Source organism: Salmo trutta, chromosome 9, assembly GCF_901001165.1.
Source record: "Salmo trutta chromosome 9, fSalTru1.1, whole genome shotgun sequence".
Lineage (NCBI taxonomy): Eukaryota > Metazoa > Chordata > Actinopteri > Salmoniformes > Salmonidae > Salmo > Salmo trutta.
Window position 1 is genome coordinate 20,081,594 of NC_042965.1, and position 21,725 is coordinate 20,103,318.

The window sequence follows — 21,725 nt, forward strand, 5'->3', positions numbered from 1 at the left end:
TCACTTCTCCTCCTGATTACTGTCAGGCCCTGTAGGAGTGACGGCTGGGCCCCCCACACAGCCAGCCACACAGCCAACTAGCCAAGTCAGAGGAAAGGAAGGGGTACTTCAGTGCTGTGAGCGCCAAGGCAGCAAGCTAAAACACCCAGCCTGGCTACCACTACTGACCTCTCTGTAGCTATGGTGCACCAAGATTAGGTTGTGAATGGCATGGCATATTCAACCTGTCTGACTTCAGCAGGTAAATGCGCTGGTGTTCCCTCACCCCTGCCATTTTGTTCCAGTCCTGCCATTTTGGCTCCTCTGTCCCCAAGGTCCCCCTTCCCTTTATGTTTAATTGCTTGTTCTCCTGGTGTCTCTTTCTCTCTCCAAAATCCTCCCAGCTGCAAGGCAGATGTTGAGACATTTTCTTTCTTTCTTTCTTTCTTTCTTTCTTTCTTTCTTTCTTTCTTTCTTTCTTTCTTTCTTTCTTTCTTTCTTGTGGACTGTGTTCAGTCCAAGACCTCATAGTGCTGACCACACAGATTGCATCAGTAATGGTGGGCAGCAGCAGAATACTGATCTCTATAATTGCCATAAGGAAAATCACAACATATATAATCAATCTGTAGGACACAAGCCAACAAAATAACTCAGAACCAGGAAGGTTGAAACAAAATCTCACCAAATCTCACTTTGCCCAACATTTGTCATTATTTTACATTATTTCAGAAAATAATGAAATGGTCCAATTTGTCATGCATAGTCTTTATTGCCCCAGTATATGTTCTTGGCAGAGCCGGTTTGCAATAGGTGACCCCCCAGACAAAAAGGAGGGGGTCAAGAGTTTATCAACATGTGGAGCCAATTAATCTTAGTTTATGGCTTTGTCTTCATAGAGTGTAAACATTTAACAATCCACTCCTGGACAGAGTTACTGGCAAAGGGCCGCCCACCCTCATACATCCCTCCCTCCCTCCCTCTTTCACTCTCTCTATTCAATTCAATTGAAAGGGCTTTATTGGCATGGGAAATAGATAATAAACAAAAGTGAAATAAACAAATAAAAATTAACACTCACAAAAGTTCTAAAGGAATAGAGACATTTCAAATGTCATATTATGGATATTTACACTGTTGTAACGATGTGCAAATAGTTAAAATACAAAGGGAAAATAAATAAACTAAAATATGGGTTGTATTTACAGTGGTGTTTGTGCTTCACTGGTTGCCCTTTTCTTGTGGCAACAGGTCACACATCCTGCTGCTGTGATTGCACACTGTGGTATTTCATCCAATAGATATGGGAGTTTATCAGAATTGGATTTGTTTTCAAATTCTTTGTGGGTCTGTGTAATCTGAGTGAAATATGTGTCTCTAATATGGTCATACATTTGGCAGGAGGTTAGGAAGTGCATCTCAGTTTCCACCTCATTTTGTGGGTAGTGTGCACATAGCCTGTCTTTCCTTGAGAGCCATGTCTGCATACAGCAGCCTCTCTCAATAACAAGGCTATGCTCACTGAGTCTGTACATAGTCAAAGTTTTCCTTCTGCCACAGTGTACTCTCTGTTTAAGGTCAAATAGCATTCTAGTTTGCTCTGTTTTTTGTTAATTACTTGACAAATTGGAAATAATTATCTTTCTGTTTTCTTATGATTTGGTCAGGTCTAATTGTGTTGCTGTCCTGGGACTCTTCAGTGTCTTTTTGTGTTTGTGAATAGAGCTCCAGAGTCAGCTTGCTTAGGGGGCTCTTCTCTAGGTTAATGATGGTGATGGTTTTGTTATGGAAGGTTTGGGAATCACTTCCTTTTAGTTGGTTGTAGAATTGAACATCTCTTTTAGCAGGTATCGTCCTAATTCTGTTCTGCATGCATTGTTTGGTGTTTTACGTCGTACACTGAGGATATTTTTGCAGAATTCTGCATGTAGAGTCTCAATTTGGTATTTGTCCCATTTTCTGAATTCTTGGTTGGTGAGCGGACCCCAGACCTCTCAACCATAAATGGCAATGGGTTCTATAACTGATTCAAGTATTTTTTGTCAGATCCAAATTGGTATGTCAAATTTGATGTTCCTTTTGATGGCGTAGAAGGCCCATCTTGCCTTGTCTCTCAGATCGTTCACAGCTTTGTGGAAGTTACTTGTGACGCTGTTTAGGCCGAAGTATGTATCGTGTTTTGTGTGCTCTAGGGCAACAGTATCTAGATGGAATTTGCATTCGTGGTCCTGGCAACTGGACTTTTTTGGAACACCATTATTTTTGTCTTACTGAGATTTACTTACAGTGTCCAGGTCTGACAGAATCTGTGCAAAAGATCTAGGTGCTGCTGTAGGCCCTCCTTGATTGGGGACAGAAGCACCAGATCATCAGCAAACAGTAGACATTTGACAGATTCTAGTAGGGTGAGGCCGACTGGTGCAGACTGTTCTAATGACTTGCCAATATGTTGATATATATGTTGAAGAGGGTGGGGCTCAAGTTGCATTCATTGTTTTTTCCCCAACACCACTTTCTGTCAATTTGTATGGCAGACCCTCATGTCAAATTGAGTCAAAAGCTTTTTTGAAATCAACAAAGCATGAGAAGACTTTGCCTTTGTTTTGGTTTGTTTCTTTGTCAATTAGGATGTGCAGGGTGAATACGTGGTCTGTTATTTGGTAAAAAGCCAATTTGACATTTGCTTAGTACTTTGTTTTTACTGAGCAAATGTAAGAGTTTGCTGTTAATGATAATCCCATGGTAGTTATTGGGATCAAATTTGTCTCCACTTTGTGGAATGGGGTGATCTGTCCTTGGTTCCAAATATTGGAGAAGATGCCAGAGCTGAGAATGATGTTAAAGAACTTAAGTATAGCCAATTGGAATTTGTGGTCTGTATATTTTATAATTTCATTTAGGATACCATCAACACCATAGGCCTTTTTAGATAGGAGGGTTTGTATTTTGTCCTGTAGATCATTCAATGTAATTGGAGAATCCAGTGCATTCTGTTAGTATTTAATAGTTGATTCTAAGATTTGTATTTGATCATGTATATGTTTTTGCTGTTTGTTCTTTGTTATAGAGCCAAACATATTGGGGAAGTGGTTTATCAATACCTCTCAGTTTTAGAAAGATAACTCTTTGTGTTGTTGTTTGTTTAGTGTTTTCCAATTTTCCCAGAAGTGATTAGATTCTATGGATTCTTCAATTACATTGAGCTGATTTCTGATTTCTGATGTACTGTTCCTTTTTTCTCTGTAGTGTATTTCTGTATTGTTTTAGTGATTGGTGTAGGCTCAGGTTTTCTGTGTCTGTAGGTTTTCTTAGGTTGTCTGATTCACATTTTTTTAATTTGATAGGGAAGCTGAGATGTCAAATATGCTTTTTAGGTTTTCTACTGCCAAGTTTACACCTTCACTATTACAGTTAAACGTTTTGTCCAGGAATTTGTCTAAATGGATTGAATTTGTTATTGCCTAATTCTTTTTTGGTAGGTTTCCACACTACTTTCCTTCCATTTATAGCATTTTTTTATATTATTCAATTCCTTTGGCTTTGATGGCTCATGATTGAATACTGCTCTGTTCAAGTAGACTGTGATTTATCTGTGATCTGATAGGGGTGTCAGTGGGCTGACTGTGAACTCTCTGAGAGACTCTGGGATGAGGTCATGGATAAAGTAGTCTACAGTACTACTGCCAGGAGATGAGCTATAGATGTACCTACCGTAGGAGTCCCCTCGAAGCCTACCATTGACAATGTACATACCGAACGTGCGACAGAGCTGCAGGAGTTGTGACACGTTTTTGTTGGTTATGTTGCCTTTGTTGTGTTTAGGGGAGCATATGGGGGAGAGAATGCTGCCATCTCTCTCTCTCTCTCTCCCTCACTCCCTCCCGCTATCCCCTCGGTCCCAGGATACAGTAAGATTCATTGGCCAAATACCTAAAGCTGATTATTTTACCATTATCCTCATGTGGGTTCATTCATCATGTACAGCTTGCTAATGTGAGATATAGTATGTGACCAAACTGAAACACACCTTCTGATGTTGACTTGTTAACTAGAGGGAGGAGGGGAAAGGTACATCTCTGGAAAAGCTAGCGCTACAGTGAGGGACAGATAGGAAAAAGAAGACACCCTGAGGAAGAAGAGCAGCTTTGATGCCCCTAAAGCACAGGTTCTACAAGTCTTTCCTAAGTTCATTTTATAAACCTGGTTTATTATGCTAATTTTCCTACAGTATACTGCACCAAATGCCTCCCTGTTTTCTCCCATGAACAATCCAGCAAAGGTTTTACAATATTTTATTATTGCAATATTAAATGTTTTGTCTCAGGGGGACACAAATAAACCATACTCTGTAAAGACAAGTAATCATATCAAATCCACCAGGATCATTGCTTTTTTTACTGGAGAGACGTGTGGGATTCTCACCCAAAACAAGAAGCTATAAATACAACTGTATTTATTAATAGACGTAATTATCAATGTTTGGTTTATTGTCAAAAAATCTCCAAGACACGTCCCCCAAGCGTCTACATGTATATTTTATACCCAAATGCCTGACAGTTATCTTGTTCAATCATAAAACATACCACAGAAAGCCCTTTCACAACATCTGCATCATTCCTTTGATGTCTAGACATTTTGTGGTTGTCTTTTTTTTATAATCCTTCTATGCATATAAAACCTTACATCTGACGGTCTAGTATGTCATCTCCTAAGAGTGCAGTACTTGACTGAAGTCACTAGACAGTACAAAGCGTCTTCATTGGTCCATATTCATGAAGGTGTGGATATAAATAGGAATAAATCACCAGTAGGGAATGCAGGGGGGCTTGTGAAGAGGGGCATTTTTCTGTCCCCCCCAAATAATCCTAAAGATATAGAAGCTGTACAGTTTCCCTCTTCCTGGTTATAACTTGGGAATTGGTGGTTGGGGAGGAGTGGACTGGGGGGGATGCATGTCAGAAGTGAAAACATAAACACACTTAAACTTGGAGAACAACAGAAAAATGTAAAGCAGAGAGAGAGAAAGAGAAAAAAGAAAGAGAGAATGAGAGAGAGAGTTTTTTTATTGTGCACTCAGCAGTCTTGGTTCCCAGTCTTTCCGGCGATAGATAGTGTTGTGATGTCTGGAGCTGATGAAGTATTTCTGGAACAGTTTGTCAATGTCTGGCCTGTGCCTTCACAGTGTAGTCTCCTCTCCCAGCCTGGCGGCAGAGCAATACGAAATATACTAAACGCGTGTATTCATGGATGCCAAGGGAAACCAGTTTTCACCAAAACATTTACAAAGAAAAAAACATAAAATATCTTTCGTCTCTCTGTGTTTGATCATTTTCCTTCAATTCTCAAGAGGCTGAATGTATCTCACCAGAGAAAGCATTCAAGCGAGCAAAACAGTGCCCGTTATCTGATGCTATCTGGTCAAAAAGAGAATATCAAATCAAATCAAATCAAACCATCAAATCAAATTTATATAGCCCTTCGTATATCAGCTGAAATCTCAAAGTGCTGTACAGAAACCCAGCCTAAAACCCCAAACAGCAAGCAATGCATGTGAAAGAAGCACGGTGGCTAGGAAAAACTCCCTAGGAAAAACTCCCTAGAAAGGCCAAAAACCTAGGAAGAAACCTAGAGAGGAACCAGGCTATGAGGGGTGGCCAGTCCTCTTCTGGCTGTGCCGGGTGGATTTTATAACAGAACATGTTCAAGATGTTAAAATGTTTATAAATGACCAGCATGGTCAAATATAATAATCATAGTAGTTGTCGAGGGTGCAACAAGCACGTCCGGTGAACAGGTCAGGGTTCCGTAGCCGCAGGCAGAACAGTTGATACTGGAGCAGCAGCATGGCCAGGTGGACTGGGGACAGCAAGGAGTCATCATGCCAGGTAGTCCCGAGGCATTGTCCTAGGGCTCAGGTCCTCCGAGAGAAAGAAAGAAAGAAAGAAAGAAAGAAAGAAAGAAAGAAGGAGAGAATTAGAGAGAGCATATTTAAATTCACACAGGACACCGGATAAGACAAGAGAATACTCCAGATGTAACAGACTGACCCTAGCCCCCCGACACATAAACTACTGCAGCATAAATACTGGAGGCTGAGACAGGAGGGATCAGAAGACACTGTGGCCCCATCCGATGATGGAATAACATTGTTGCCGCCCATAGCATTGAATAACATTGTTGCCGCCCATAGCATTGAATGCAAGGGAAGCCTTGGCCTCCCTTGATAAAAAGCGTATAAAATTATAGCCAATCTATCTAGCTAAAATTGTCTCTTTCCGAAATTAGCCATGGATGGAGATAGGGATTTGGACTTGTCGTTTTCACTTAATTCTCCATACTGGCCAATGATTATAATGGAGATTCTGATCCAACCATAAATTCATACATTGTACCCTGGCCTGAGAAGATAGAAGTTCAATATGTAGCTAGATGTAGTAGTGTAATGTTAACTAGCTGGCTTATAGTTGCCCATGAAAGGAAGTTAGGCTACATTTACATTTGACATTTTAGTCATTTAGCAGACACTCTTATCCAGAGCGACTTACAGTAGTGAATGCATACATTTCATACAATTACATACATTTTTTTTAGTGAACAAGCATTTTACACAGGTAGCTTAGGACAACAAAAACCAAAAGCGTGTACCGCATGACAGAGTCATAGACTGTTTTGTTAACATGAAAGAGAGGAGGATGGCATTGCCTTTCTCTACATGTAGGGGGAGTCAACACACACACACACACACACACACAGAGAGAGAGAAACCATTGACAGCCAAATCATAAACTAAATTGTTTTTGGTATCTTTTAGTTGTCACTGTATTAGACTAAGCATAGGTGATTTGATGATGTTAAAATGTTGAAGTTGAAATGGTGCTGGAATATTGGAGGCAGCTCCTGTTTTCTTTGTGACTTGCGGTAACTCTCCGTGGATCTCAATCAATAGCTGTTTAATAGTCCGAAAATTATGGAAACATTACATGCACAATGCTTTGTGGACTGATGTTGCTCTCCGGTTTTGTGATGAAACAAATGTGTGGAGTAATATATTCTGCCAGTGTGTCTTCTCATTGTCTCGGCCTTAGGCCTATATATCACGGTGGCAAGGCACATGAACTAACTGGTTATAGAGCAAAAAAAACGCAATTATCACAACACAGGTTGTAGGTTGTAATATGGCTCTTTTTATAGCTTCCCCGGTGATTTTACTCACGCACTGCTAACAGACTTTACATATTTCTGAGCACTTCCAATATGTATTATACCTAATAATGTGAGAGCTTGGGACTACAAGGTTCTATTTGCAAAAAGATAATTCTGAGGTAATTGGCTTTAAAGGCCCAGACCCTTGTTGGTTTGAATGGTGTCAGCAATTTTTACATTTTATTATTTAAAATGTAACAACATTAATTGGGGTATTTAAAGTACTATATAGGTAGAGAACATTGAACAGAACAAGGCCATGTCAATAACTACATTTCGACAAAAATGCAGATAGAACATTGAACAGAACCGGGCTATGTCAATAACTCAATTAACCTTATAGTCCCAAGGTCTCGTATGGTCTAGAGAAACAAAAGTAGGGAGGTTGGCCCGGGAGGATGGGTGAGGGTAATCCGCGACAGTCTAGCAGTCCAGAGGTTGCATGTTGTAGTCTTGTCAGGGACAACTGTAGTGTTTTAGCAAACCTACTACTTAAATTCACTTAACCTTTGTTGTTGGTTCCCCTAAACACCAACGTAAATTCTTCCCATAATTCTGATTTGTTGTTGCTGTGCAACAAGCAACCTGGTCTCAGATAAAGACGTACAATACTATACGTCCCCATTCATAATGTGACATATCATGCTAAATGGAGTCACAGATTTAAATACAGAATAATATGAATTGCCCTGAGACCACGTTGCCTTTGCAGACATATAGGAGGTTAGACCCCCACACTATAGAACCAAAGTCCACAGCTCGCAATCCACAGCCCGTAGGCCCTAACGGTTACCACTCCGGCAGAAATTGCACTCAGTGGACAAAACATTTTGGTTGGAAAATGATGGGCTATTGATTGTATCATGGGTTGGTCTGATTACAGTTGATTATATTACATTATAGATTGCGTGTGTCATAGATTGTTTGTGGGTATGTGTGCTCTGTCATTACAGACCACTGCTCTTCATGCCGATACGCCTGCTCCAGTTGGATGGCATTGAACTTAGAGGTGACTACACAAAGGTCGTTAGCTGGAGCACACACTCCCAGAGGTTATGGAAGTGGTGTGTTTGTGTGTGTGTGCAGATGGGGTCTGCAATCCGTCGCTGGGCCTGGGTATTCCTCCACTGCCTCATTAGGACTGATTTACACCACAGCAAGGTGAGTAGGTAGGCAGGACCCCCCCCCCCCCCACCACCACCACTCACACTGCCCTGCCTTTGTACCTCTCTCCTTTATTCTTTCTGTCCCTTTCTCTCTCTCATTCTCCTCCCGTGCACAGACAATGGGCCCCTGGAGAATACCGGCTTGTGCTGAATTATTCAAATCAGCATTGGCAGAAAGCTGGAGAGCGAAGGATAGAGGCAAGGAGAAAGAGGAGGGAGAGAGGGAAGGGAGAGGGAGGGAAGAGCAAGCAAGCAAAGGAAAGTCAGAAAGTGCAAGCAAAAAAAAGAGAGAGAGAGAGAGAGAGAGAGAAACAGAGGAAAAAGGCATTGGTGGAAGTGGTTTTCTCTCTGCATGCAAATAGCATCCTGCTTTCTTTTCACCTTCCCTGATGTTACTTTCTCTCCTTCTTCCTCCCTCTCTTTCTCTCTCTGTGAGTCACCCCCTGCCCTTCACCACTTCATTAATACACATCTGTACCCCAGCTCTCTCCACCACTGTATGCCATACTTCCTGAGCTAGCAGTGAGGAGTCAGGAAGAGGGAGAGGAGAAAGGGGGTGGTGGTGGTGGGTGCTCGACAGCCGCACGTGGTTGGCAGGAGGAGAATGCACCGGTAATTAGCCAGCACCAGTACAGACAAAAACCCAAGTAGAAGAAGAAACTAAAAAAATCTGCGCTATGAAAACAAGGCTCCTGCCAGGCTATGTTCCCTAGAGGGCAGACCTGGACATGATGGTGTGGTGCAGTGTGCTGTGGTGTGCAGGCCGGGAACAAAGGAAGGAGAGGAGTGCTAGAGATGAGACTATCGGATGAGGAGTGGGCCTGTCATGCCAAATAGTGTCCCCCTGCCAAAAGTGTCCCCCCCGCGTCACAATGGAATTTGATGAGTTCTAGCTTCTGTTTATAGGGCTGTTGCTAGAATTTACAAAATTCTGACCAGATTACGAAATGAACCAAAGTATCCTTTGCTATGCTGGTTGCTTGGCTCTATTTGACCTTGTAGCGGTTGCGAAGGAAGGAGGATGTGGACAGTACTAGTTCTAATTCACCGAATAAACGCTCGCTTAGTCCGCCTCAGAATTGCTCTCCAAGGACAGTGTTTTTGACAATACCAACCTTCTGACTACCTGCTGCTTCAGAGGACCGAAAAGACTGGAAAGAGAACACTCTTTCTTTACCATATAGTTGTTTTTATATAAGTAAATGTTGTTAAATAGGAACAAATCATTTAAGCTGATTTTAGATTGACATTGCTAGCTAACCTACTGTACTTCTTTACCTCAGCCTGCCTAGTCAGCTTGCCAGCTATTGTTTTATTTAGCTAACGTTAGCTAGCTAGCTAGCTACTGTAACTGTTATTGTAGCTTTTTGTTTGTATGTAGCTTGCACTTCAATGGCATCCCTCGAGCAGATTTTCTTTTATCTTTCCATCCAGGCGAAGTACTATGAAGGCACCACTTATCTCGACAAGAGGCGCAACATTCAGAGAAATTCACAATTCAGGGTAACGTTAAGCAGTTAACTTCTATTAGATAACTGTATGGATTTAGCTATGTACAACCATTTTTCAACAACCATTTTCCATTTAGCTAGTTGGTAATCTACATGTTGCTAGCTATACATATAGTTCAGTGGAGGCTGATGAGGGGAGTATGGCTCATAATAATGTCTGGAATGGCGTAAATGGAATGGTATCAAACACGTGGTTTCCATGTTGTTGATAACATTCAATTGACTCAATTCCTACCATTTCATGAGATGTCCCTCCCACAGCAGCCTCCATTGATATTGTCATATGTCTGTCAAATTGAGGTATCTAGCTATGGGGGGGGGGGGGAGAGAGAGTGGAAGACAGACATGGAGAGAGAGAGAAACAGAGAGAAAAACATTAGTGTAAATGTACTTACACTTATTTCAACAACTCTTTTCTTCCAAATTGTTATGCAATCACATGTCCTTATGGGGGAAGAATGGCCAGCCACACAGGAGGGTGATTTTTACTAAGGAGGAGAAGGAGGCCATTTCCGAGTGAAGCGCATGATTGCAAAAAGCAACCTATGCTTGCCTCTCCCGTACGGCCTCGGGAGAGGCAAAAGTCGAGAACTGTGCGTCCTCTGAAACACAACCCAACCAAGCCGCAACCTAGAAGCCAGCCAGAAGCCATACTACTGGCGACCATGTCAGCGTGCACTGCGCCCGGCCCGCCACAGGAGTCGCTAGTGCACAATGGGACAAGGACATCCCTACCGGCCAAACCCTCTCCTAACCTGGACGAAGCTGGGCCAATTGTGCACCGCCCCATGGGTCTCCTGGTCACGCCCGGCTGCGACAGAACCTGGACTCAAACCCCAAATCTTGAGGGACACAGCTAGCACTGTGATGCAGTGCCTTAGACCACCGCGCCACTCAGGAGGCCCAACCTACGCTTCTTCTGACGGGGAATTGTCAAAGAGGTGAACAGCTGGGCAAGTCAAGAACCTTTTGTTTATCAATCACATTCTATTTTATCTGAAATTATTATGATCTCAATAAATGTCATATCAGAGAGCACACAATGTTTCAAGTTGTCACTTTTTGCTTAAAGGTCAGTACCCTGTCTAGCCTGCCAGAAGTTTGAGAGGGTGAAGACTGGCGCTGGAGTTGAAGCCCATAAGTTGTTTCACCATGGCACATGATCGGTAAGTGTCCCAATTCAAATTTAGCTCTGATAAGTTGTTTTGTAATGGTTGCTTCATTTGACCACAGCAGAGTTCAATATTATAGAATGTGTGTTTGTATGAAAATATGCATACTGTATGACACAGATACGGGTAAGAATAAAGTACTCTTCTCTCTAAAACTTTAAATGTTAGGGGTGGACTTCATCAGACCCTTCACGAAATCCAGGAATGGCAACAGCTCGTGTCTGACGGCGACCGATTACTTTACCAAGTGGGTGGAGGCAATTCCCATTAAAGTCAGTAAAGGAAGAGTGCGTGCTTAACTCTAAAGTCCCTTCTGTAACCCATAAAAAGGGTGCTTGGAACCAAACATAGATTTTTGTTTTGTATAATACCCATCAAGGACGAGACTGGCGAGGCCACCTCCAAGGCGATGGTGGACATCTTCAACACCCACGGTTCTCCTGAGGTCATCTTGAGTGACCGAGGTCATGAATGCTGGAACAAGGTACGGATGTTATGGGTTATATTCTGTCACCAATGGTTTGTTTTATTTATTTTTTACAATTTGTTTTTGTTTTCCCATGGTACATAATCAGACATATTTCAATATCTAACATTGTCAATAGATATCGCTTTCTTACCCCCTCCTCCAGGTTTGGTGAATGTACCAACCAGACCCTCAAGACTGCCATGGGCAAGTCCCTTAATTGGTACCAGGAAGGGTGGGAGAACAACCTGAAGGTCATTTTCTTTGCACCCAACAGCAGCATCCAGGCCTCCACATATTACGGACGGGAACCACAGCTGTTGACTGAGATAAACAATGCAATTGTATATACAATTATTGCATATATAGTAGTCTTTCAAATGTGTGATTGACTTAGTGATGTTGTTTGTCTATTGCTATTTTTGTATAACGTACTTTCAGATCACTGAAACCCCACCTGATGTGCTGGAAGTCGTCAAACCAGACCAGAATTCCTTTGAGGACCACCCTCAGACACCGACTGAGAAGGATGTGGAAGTTTTTGACCAGGTAAAAATGATTATCCGCTGTTAATTTATTTTCTGGCCCTCCAAGAGATATTTTAAATATGAAATTTAATTGCATTTATTCCTTTTATCAATGAAGATGAGACTGAACATCGACAAGGCCCAGGAGAAACAGAAGGAGAGCTCCCGGAGCAGAATCAAGAAGGGGACCAAGTGCTACGAGATCCGGGCGAATGACTTGTTTTGGAGGAAGGACAAAAGGAAGGCGAGACCTGGGAAACCTTACTGCTCTTTCGCTCCTAGCTGGGGTCACTATCTGTTAAAGTGAATATAAAAAATCTCAGATAATAACTATTTGCATTTGCACACCAAATAACCTGAAGCTAGTTTTAGTTTCCCTAACACTGATAGTTTTCTCTTTGTCTTCCTAGGGTTACCTCGGTGGAAGCCAACAATCTTCTACAGTTGGAGCAGTTGGACGATCGACCACAAAACGCACTGACGCTCCTCACTTTAGTGAAGCCCAATAGACAAAGTATGTTAAGCTTTGGTTGATATTTGATTAAGCATGGTATCCCAAATGGTAGTTATGCTGAGCTCATACAAATGTACCGCTTCAATTTACCTCTCCAAATTACTTTAGGACCATCGACTGTCCGAGCCCAAGAGGTATCCCTTGAGGTAGGCTATACCTTCTGAAAGTGTTGAAAATACATATCTCCCATTTATAACACTGCGCTTATCCATCACATTTTCTCACAGTAAAATGTAACCTGTGTGTTTGATTGTTTACGTCTCTGTCTCCCAACCTGTTCCCTTTAACTCTGCTCCTGTTCTCCAGGAGCTAGGGGTTCTGCCCAACACCCAGACGTGGATCCACATGATGTCCTCCATTACTAACCACCCTCCAACTTCTCATTACATCATCTACAGCTACTGTTGTTGTCATTATCTGCTTATAAAGTTTTTTGCTCTATTATACTGTGCACATAATATGTGAGATACACAGATTAACCAAAAACACTAGCACTGCAAACACTCAGAACAAAGAGAGCAGCCGTGCCTGGACTTTGCAGTCTCCCTCTTCAAGTCCCCTTTCCAAGACTGGCTGCCTGTTGAGAACAAGTGACAGGCAGAACCTCCCACCCACACAGCAACCACCTTCTCTATATTCCACACATCAGAAATCAGTATTTTAATCAATGATTGCCATGTGAGTGTACAAAAAATCTGTGAAAATAAATTAATGACACTACTGTACCAGAAATGATCAAAGTTTATGTATTAAAATCTTAAATATTGCCAGGTTGCTTTACACAGCTGTTTCACAAGGTGTTCATTATTGTAAGGTATCCTTTGATTGTATTTATTTGTTTCACATTATTCATTGTTGTATCCTAGGACCTACAATAGATACATATATAATCAACCACAAGGGAGTACTAATGAGCTATGCGAGATATACTTTAAAAAAAAATCATAGTAAAGGACGAGTGAAATGATATTATTTCAGTGTAGATAAGGGAAGGGCAGGTTAAAATAAAAACATGACAGCCAGACAAGCCAGTGTATGTATCAAACTTATTTGCATATGAATGGGTTGGAAATTAGCTGACTTCGTGATCTGTAAGGTAAGTAACTTTAATGTGTCAAGCAGATCTTTGCCATTTCCAAAACGTAGCAATGCTTAAGACATGGATTTCATGTTGTAATGTTAACAAGGTACCCAAAAGTAGTTCAAATTAATGTTTTCATTTTATTACCTAAACAAAACTTGTTGTGGAAATCAGCCTAGTTCGCATAGTGATGATGAAATAATAAGCTCAATGCTTGCTAGATATGGTATAGCCTACATCATTTACGCACTGTCAAGAGTAAAGGTTCATTGAGTTCAAATGCTACATCAACATTTGAAATGTAAGGAGACCTCTGGAATCCAAAACAAATAGATGATGTAGCCTGAGATCAGCTAATGATGTCTCCCGAGTAAATCAGAGAAGGTTACAGTGTGATTGTCCACCATGGTTTGATATGAAACAGGTATTTGATCTACTGGCAGAGTGAAGGTTCATGAACTTAAGTCTAATGGAGAGACTCCCTCCTGTCCCAACTAATTCACTCTCCCCCTCTGAGTTTTACTGCCCCAGTTTGAATAAGGACGGAGAACATTTGTGTGTGTGTGGGTGTTTGTGCATTTCAGTATGTATACTGTATATGTGTGTGTGCATGTGTGTATATATGTCTGCAGGTATGTGTGTGTGTGTGCTGAGCCAAGGTTTGATGTGTGAGCCCAGTGCTAGCCTCATTAGTGAGAGGGCTTGGTTCGTTAATTGATGTGAGTGAGGAATTTGGGGCCAGGCCAGGTCTCTTAATTCCACATCAGGAATTATCCACCATCAACACAGCCTTTTGATTGTTTTTACTCTTTCCTGTAAAACCAGAGATCATGTCATTCTCCATGTAGTAAAAGACAAAAGGACAGCTCAGCGTGAGGCTCTCTGCATTGGGTACTATTCCTGATGGATAAATGTCAGTGCTGGTCAGTGAAGCCATTTTCTCCTTCTGTTCCTCCCCCACCTGAGCAGGGTGGAATAACCTCAGTATAATCTCTTCCAATGGGGTCACACACACACACACACACACACACACACACACACACACACACACACACACACACACACACACACACACACACACACACACACACACACACACACACACAGCAGAGCAGAGACTATTGATAACAAGCTGCTCTTGTCAAGCAGAACCCATACGGGAATTGTTTTTCATAAAATGGATGTAAAGCCTTAAAATGTATTCCAGAGATGCATGTACATCAGTGGAGGCTCCTTAGAGGAGGAAGGGGAGGACCATCCTCCTCAGTGAATTTCATAAAAATAAAAATAGTGAAATATTAGAAAGGTTATTCTTTTTAGATAAAATTATATTAAATATTTTCACGTCACCAAATAATTGAATAAAATACATTGTTTTGCAGTAGCCTCAACAGCACTCTGTAAGGTAGAGCCATGGTGTAGCCAGAGGACAGCTCAGCCTGGTCTCATAGACTAGATGTAACATAGTAAATGTAAATCCGGGAAACCAAATTAGTATGATATGTTATGTTTGGTATGGTTACATAAGACAGATGGTTACTTAAGGCAAAACCTAAAGTAGGGTGGTTGTTCGGGGTAGATGGGTGGGAGTATAATTTGAACGTCTAGCAACCCAAAGGTTCTGAGTTCAAATCTCCTCAAGGACAACTTTAGCAACTTTTCAACTACTTATTACTTTTTAGCTACTTTTCAACTACTTAGCATGTTAGCTAACCCTTCCCCTAACCCTTTAACCTAACTTTTAAACGTAACCTTAACCCTGACCCCTAACCCTAACCTTAACCCTGACCCCTAACCCATAACCCCTAGCCTAGCTAATGTTAGCCAGTTAGCTAACGTTTGCCACCTAGCCACCTAGCTACAATTCATAACATATCAAACGTTTTGCAAATTCGTAACATATTGCACGTTTTTCAAATTCGTGACATTTGCACTTTTCGCAAATACGTAACATATAGTATGAATTGTAATTTGTAACATATCATATGAAATGGGTGATGGAAATCCACAAATGAATACATAGCATACGAAACATAACATATCTTATCATACAGAATAATATGAAATGCTCTAAGACCAGGTTGTACAGCTAGCTTCCGTCCTCCTCTGAGTACATTAACTTCAATACAAAACCTAGGAGGCTCATGGTTCTCACGCCCTTCCATAGACTTACACAGTAATTATGAGAAAAATAATTATACCACAAGCAAAATTATCTTGCTGTTTTAATATGGCTGCTATGAAATACGGCCATGCTCATAAAAAATATAAATAAAGTAACTTTTGTTTTGGTCCACCAACTTCAAACAGTTGTAAAAACAAAATGTTTTGATATTGAAAATATATTTCACAGCAATTTTGGTGTTACAATGACTCTCTACAATACTACATTACATTTAAATTGACATTTTAGTCATGCTCTTATCCAGAGCGACTACAGTTAGTCCATTCATCTTAAGATAGCTAGGTGGGACAACCACATATCACAGGCATACAAAGTACATTTTTTCTCAATAACGTAGCTGTCAGTAGAGTCAGAGCTGGGGGGGGGGGTCAAGTGAGAGTGCTGGTTAAGTGTATATATATGTTTTTTGGTGAGGAGGATGATTATTTAAGATACTGTTTGAAGATGTAGGGATTCAGATGTTTTCAGAAGATGGGCAGGGATTCTGCTGTCCTAACTTCAGGGCGAAGCTGATTCCACTATTGGGTTTCCAGGACAGAGAAGAGCTTAGTCTGGGCTGAGCAGGAGCTGCCCTCCCGTAGGGGTGGGAGGGCCAAGAGACCAGAGGTGGCAGAACGGAGTGCTCAGGTTGGGGTGTAGGGTTTGAGCATAGCCTGAAGGAAGGGGGGGGGGGGGGGGATGGGGGGCAGCTCCTCTTGCTGTTCCGTAGGTAAGCACCATGGTCTTGTAGTGGATGCAAGCTTCAACTGGAAGCCAGTGGAGTGTGCAGAGAAGTGGGGTGACATGAGAGAACTTGGGAAGGTTGAAAATCAGTGCTTGTTTTCTCACATAACCTGAAATTGAGCGAACAGTGTAGAATTTTTCCAACCAGAAAATGACAGAGCGATTTCCACTAGAAAACACAGCCACAAAGTCAGAACAACTTTCTCAGTTTGACAACAGATGCTGCTCCGGTAAGAGAAATCAATAAGTGAATATCACAGCCAATCACAACACTGGCGGGTAAGTAATATTGTGAAACCCTCTCATTTCACTATTAGCGCCAGATATATCATGGACATTTCTCTGAAATTACAATGCAAAAATGTAAATCCTTTTTTTTTAAATAAGGTTTTTGGCCAATTTGTTATATTTCATATGTATCCTAAAAAATGTATCTAAGAATATATTTAAAATGTATTTTTTTCCATATGGGAAGACAATGACAATGAGACAGTTTGAAAATGAGAGGCCAGGGGAAAAGACGAAACAAAGAAAGCTCCAGGGAAAAAAGAGGAACGTATTGATGTGTATAGTATGTTCGAATTACAGACAAAACACACTACAACGGTCCAACCACTCCACTGCACTCCACTTAAAACAGTCCTACCACACTGTATCACTGATGCATTGTGGCCTACTATGACTGCATGGGCTGAGGATCGATCCAGTCGCTGTGCCTGAGAGAGGCAGGCCAGTCCAGCCAGGCAGAGCCCCGGGAGAGCCCGGACACAGGCTGGCTTTTTTGACACGCTCCACTCTCCATGCTCCCAGCAGCACAGCAGCCAGCCTGCCCAGCTTTCTCAGTATCCCCAGGCTCTGTCTGGAGTGTCAGCCCAACTGGGCCTACCGGGAGCTAGGTTTGGCAGTGCCGGCCACGGGGCTCAGATGGACTGCTGATGGGTCCTTCTGCCCAGCAGCCCCACGAGGAAAGGGCAGGCAGAGACAGGTGTGTTTATGTTCCGCCTGTTGCCCCTCCAGGGGCCAGGCAAGTTTCCCATTGCATGGGTTTTTGGAGGAGGCAGAGAGAGACAAAGAGAGAAGAAGAGGGAAGGAGAAAGAGATAGAGGTATTGTTAGGTATTGAAATGCAAAGATGTTGGCTGTGTCCGAATACCCATACTTGCGTTGTAAATAGTAGGCATTTTAGGTATGCAAAAATATAAAGTTGTATAGTATGTGAAATGTTGAAAATCTAGTATGCTTTAAATACCAGTATATTGTACTAATTTCGGCTTTTAGGCATCTAGTAGAATTTGCTACACGCTTTTGACGAAGAGAATCGTCTTTCCACACGTAAGTGTTTTGGACAACAGCTGATAATCAGCTGATAATGAGATAAGAGGATGCACTGCATGCAAATTAACAAATGGCGGGAATCAGTGCAATTGCACTGGACAAGTATCTAATGTTACAGGAATAGTACCCAATGTTACAGGAATGTTGTCCAATGTTACAGGAATAGTACCTAATGTTACAGGACTAGTACCTACTGTTACAGGAATAGTACCTAATGTTACAGGAATAGTACCCAATGTTGCAGGAATAGTGCTCAATGTTACAGGAATAGTACCTAATGTTACAGGAATAGTACCCCATGTTACAGGACTAGTTCCCAATGTTACAGGAATACTGGACTAGTACCCAATGTTACAGGAATAGTACCTAATGTTATGGGAATAGTACCTAATGTTACAGGAATAGAACCCAATGTTACAGGAATAGTACCCAATGTTACAGGACTAGTACCCATTGTTACAGAAATAGTACCAAATGTTACAGGACTAGTACCCAATGTTACAGGAATACTGAACTAGTACCTAATGTTACAGGAATAGTACCTAATGTTACAGGAATGGTACCTAATGTTACAGGAATAGTACCTAATGTTACAGGAATAGTTCCCAATGTTACAGGAATAGTACCCAATGTTACAGGACTAGTACCCATTGTTACAGAAATAGTACCAAATGTTACAGGACTAGTAACCAATGTTACAGGAATACTGGACTAGTACCCAATGTTACAGGAATAGTACCTAATGTTATGGGAATAGTACTTAATGTTACAGGAATAGAACCCAATGTTACAGGAATAGTACCAAATGTTACAGGAATAGTACCCAATATTACAGGACTAGTTCCCAATGTTACAGGAATACTGGACTAGTACCTAATGTTACAGGAATAGCACCCAATGTTACAGGAATGTTGCCCAATGTTACAGGAATAGTACCTAATGTTACAGGACTAGTACCTAATGTTACAGGAATAGTACCCAATGTTGCAGGAATAGTACCCCATGTTACAGGACTAGTTCCCAATGTTACAGGAACACTGGACTAGTACCCAATGTTACAGGAATAGTACCTAATGTTATGGGAATAGTACCTAATGTTACAGGAATAGAACCCAATGTTACAGGAATAGTATCCAATGTTACAGGACTAGTACCCATTGTTACAGAAATAGTACCAAATGTTACAGGACTAGTACCCAATGTTACAGGAATACTGAACTAGTACCTAATGTTACAGGAATAGTACCCAATGTTACAGGAATACTGAACTAGTACCTAATGTTACAGGAATAGTACCCAATGTTACAGGACTAATTCCCAATGTTACAGGAATACTGGACTAGTACCTAATGTTACAGGAATAGAACGTAATGTTACAGGAATAGTACCTAATGTTATGGGAATAGTACCTAATGTTACAGGAATAGAACCCAATGTTACAGGAATAGTATCCAATGTTACAGGACTAGTACCCATTGTTACAGAAATAGTACCAAATGTTACAGGACTAGTACCCAATGTTACAGGAATACTGAACTAGTACCTAATGTTACAGGAATAGTACCCAATGTTACAGGAATACTGAACTAGTACCTAATGTTACAGGAATAGTACCCAATGTTACAGGACTAATTCCCAATGTTACAGGAATACTGGACTAGTACCTAATGTTACAGGAATAGAACCTAATGTTACAGGAATAGTACCTAATGTTACAGGAATAGTACCTACTTTTACAGGAATAGGAGCGAATGTTACAGGAATAGTAACCAATGTTACAGGAATAATACCTACTTTTACAGGAATAGGAGCGAATGTTACAGGAATAGTAACCAATGTTACAGGAAATGTACCCAGTGTTACAGGAATAGTCCCAAATGTTACAGGAAAAGTACCCAATATTACAGGACTAGTTCCCAATGTTACAGGAATACTGGACTAGTACCTAATGTTACAGGAATAGTACCTAATGTTACAGGAATAGTACCCAATGTTACAGGAATAGTTCCCAATGGTACAGGTATAGTTCCCAATGTTGTAGTAATACTGGACTAGCACCTAATGTTACAGGAATAGTACCCAGTGTTACAGGAATAGTACCTAATGTTACAGGAAATTTACCCAATGTTACAGGACTAGTACCCAGTGTTACAGGAATAGTACCTAATGTTACAGGAAATTTACCCAATGTTAAAGGACTAGTTCCAAATGTTACAGGAATGCTGGACTAGTACCTAATGTTACAGGAATAGCACCCAATGTCACAGGAATAGTACCCAATGTTACAGGAATACTGGACTAGTACCTAATGTTACAGGATTAGCACCTACTGTTACAGGAATAGTAGCTAATGTTACAGGAATACTGGACTAGTACCCAATGTTACAGGAATAGTACCTAATGTTTCAGGACTCGTTCCCAATGTTACAGGAATACTGGACTAGTACCCAATGTTACAGGAATAGTACCTAATGTTACAGGAATAGTACCCAATGTGACAGGAATAGTTCCTAATGTTTCAGGAATAGTACCAAATGTTACCGGAATAGTACTTAATGTTAAAGGAATAGTACCTAATGTTACAGGATTAGTACCTAATGTTACAGGAATAGTACCCACTGTTACAGGAATAGTACCCAATGTTACAGGAATAGTACCCAATGTTACAGGAATAGTACCCAATGTTACAGGATAGTATCCAATGTTTAAGGTTTATTACCCAATCTTACAGGAATAGTACCCAATGTTTAAGGAATATTGCCCAATGTTCTTGGAATGTCCTCTATATGCTGGGTTGTGAGCCAGGAGTTTGGTTGTTTGGCTCGGCGGGCTGCAGGGCTCGGGGTAATCAGGGTTTGGGGAGTTTAATCAGACCAATTAAGTCCTAATTACAATGTAAACACATTTTGCTGCCAAAACCAGGGGCCCCCAGAGTGAGTTCTCTGCACCAGGGCAGGCCATGCAGCTCAGTGTCCAGCCTCCCGCTGCAGAACAACATGTCCTATACACACACAGCCATATGACACAGCACAACCACCCAGACCTACTCTGTACAGTGACAGGACCACACTCAGTCACTTAGCTAGAAACACTGACTTACTGGACTGTACATGCACTCACTCATATACATACAGCCCTGACATGCATACCCGGACGATTACCTCTCAAGTCTAAATATGTGAAGGACATCTATTGTAGCCCATTGGTGAAGGGACAAATACGGTATAAGGGAATGTAAAAGAGATCCAGACAGGATAGTGTCAGCCGCCTCCTCTCCCCAGCCCCTGGTGCTGTGAGATGGGAGAGATAGTGTGTCTGAGCCCTCTGGAGAGGGAGCAGAGAGGTGATGAGATGTCACTATGCTGTCAGCTCCCTGGATCGTCGGTTACACAGGGGCGGAATGGGAGAAGCTGTGCTATGTCTCAGGTCAAAGTGTCATTACGATCTGTTGTTCCTTCAGAGGAAGAATAAAGACTTCCACCTCGTTCTTTTTCTTTTGCTCCCTCTGACCTCCCTCTCTCTCTCTCTCTTGCTCTCGGTTTCACTCTCTGTCTCTTTCTCTGTCTCTCTCTCTCTCTCTCTCACACACTGTCTCTCTCTCTCTCTCGCTGTTTCTTTGTCTGTCTGTCTGTCTGTCTGTCTGTCTGTCTGTCTGTCTGTCTGTCTGTCTGTCTGTCTGTCTGTCTGTCTGTCTGTCTGTCTGTCTGTCTGTCTGTCTGTCTGTCTGTCTGTCTGTCTGTCTGTCTGTCTGTCTGTCTGTCTGTCTGTCTGTCTGTCTGTCTGTCTGTCTGTCTGTCTGTCTGTCTGTCTGTCTGTCTGTCTGTCTGGTCTCTGTCTCTGTCTCTGTCTCTGTCTCTCTCTCTC

At 41.6% G+C, this 21,725-nt stretch overlaps 1 protein-coding gene and 1 long non-coding RNA gene across 6 annotated transcripts; both read left to right on the top strand.

The window, feature by feature from the left end:
• Positions 1-8,137: 8,137 nt before the first annotated feature.
• On the top strand, positions 8,138-10,591 carry LOC115200140 (uncharacterized). Its single transcript, XR_003879480.1, has 3 exons — positions 8,138-8,343; positions 9,783-9,851; positions 10,317-10,591. It is a non-coding gene; the product is annotated as an uncharacterized LOC115200140 (long non-coding RNA).
• Positions 10,592-10,936: 345 nt separating this feature from the next.
• On the top strand, positions 10,937-13,073 carry LOC115200138 (uncharacterized). 5 transcript variants are annotated; one of them, XM_029762914.1, is made up of 9 exons: positions 10,937-11,025; positions 11,200-11,318; positions 11,411-11,515; positions 11,664-11,841; positions 11,939-12,046; positions 12,143-12,327; positions 12,435-12,538; positions 12,647-12,684; positions 12,845-13,073. In XM_029762914.1, exons 3-9 carry the CDS (start codon positions 11,499-11,501, stop codon positions 13,001-13,003), a joined length of 789 nt encoding a protein of 262 aa, XP_029618774.1. In that variant the 5' UTR covers positions 10,937-11,025; positions 11,200-11,318; positions 11,411-11,498; the 3' UTR covers positions 13,004-13,073. The 5 variants fall into 5 exon arrangements, with proteins under 5 accessions (XP_029618774.1, XP_029618776.1, XP_029618777.1 ...); XM_029762916.1 differs by having other exon boundaries at positions 11,200-11,303; XM_029762917.1 differs by having other exon boundaries at positions 11,200-11,278.
• The last annotated feature ends 8,652 nt before the right edge of the window (positions 13,074-21,725 follow it).

What these genes read in the sequence shown, in the direction of transcription:
- LOC115200138 (XM_029762913.1), top strand. An exon ending in CTGAGATAAACAATGCAATT is followed by an intron (nt 11,842 to 11,938) that starts GTATATACAATT and finishes ACGTACTTTCAG; the next exon opens with ATCACTGAAACCCCACCTGA. An exon ending in AGTGAAGCCCAATAGACAAA is followed by an intron (nt 12,539 to 12,646) that starts GTATGTTAAGCT and finishes AAATTACTTTAG; the next exon opens with GACCATCGACTGTCCGAGCC.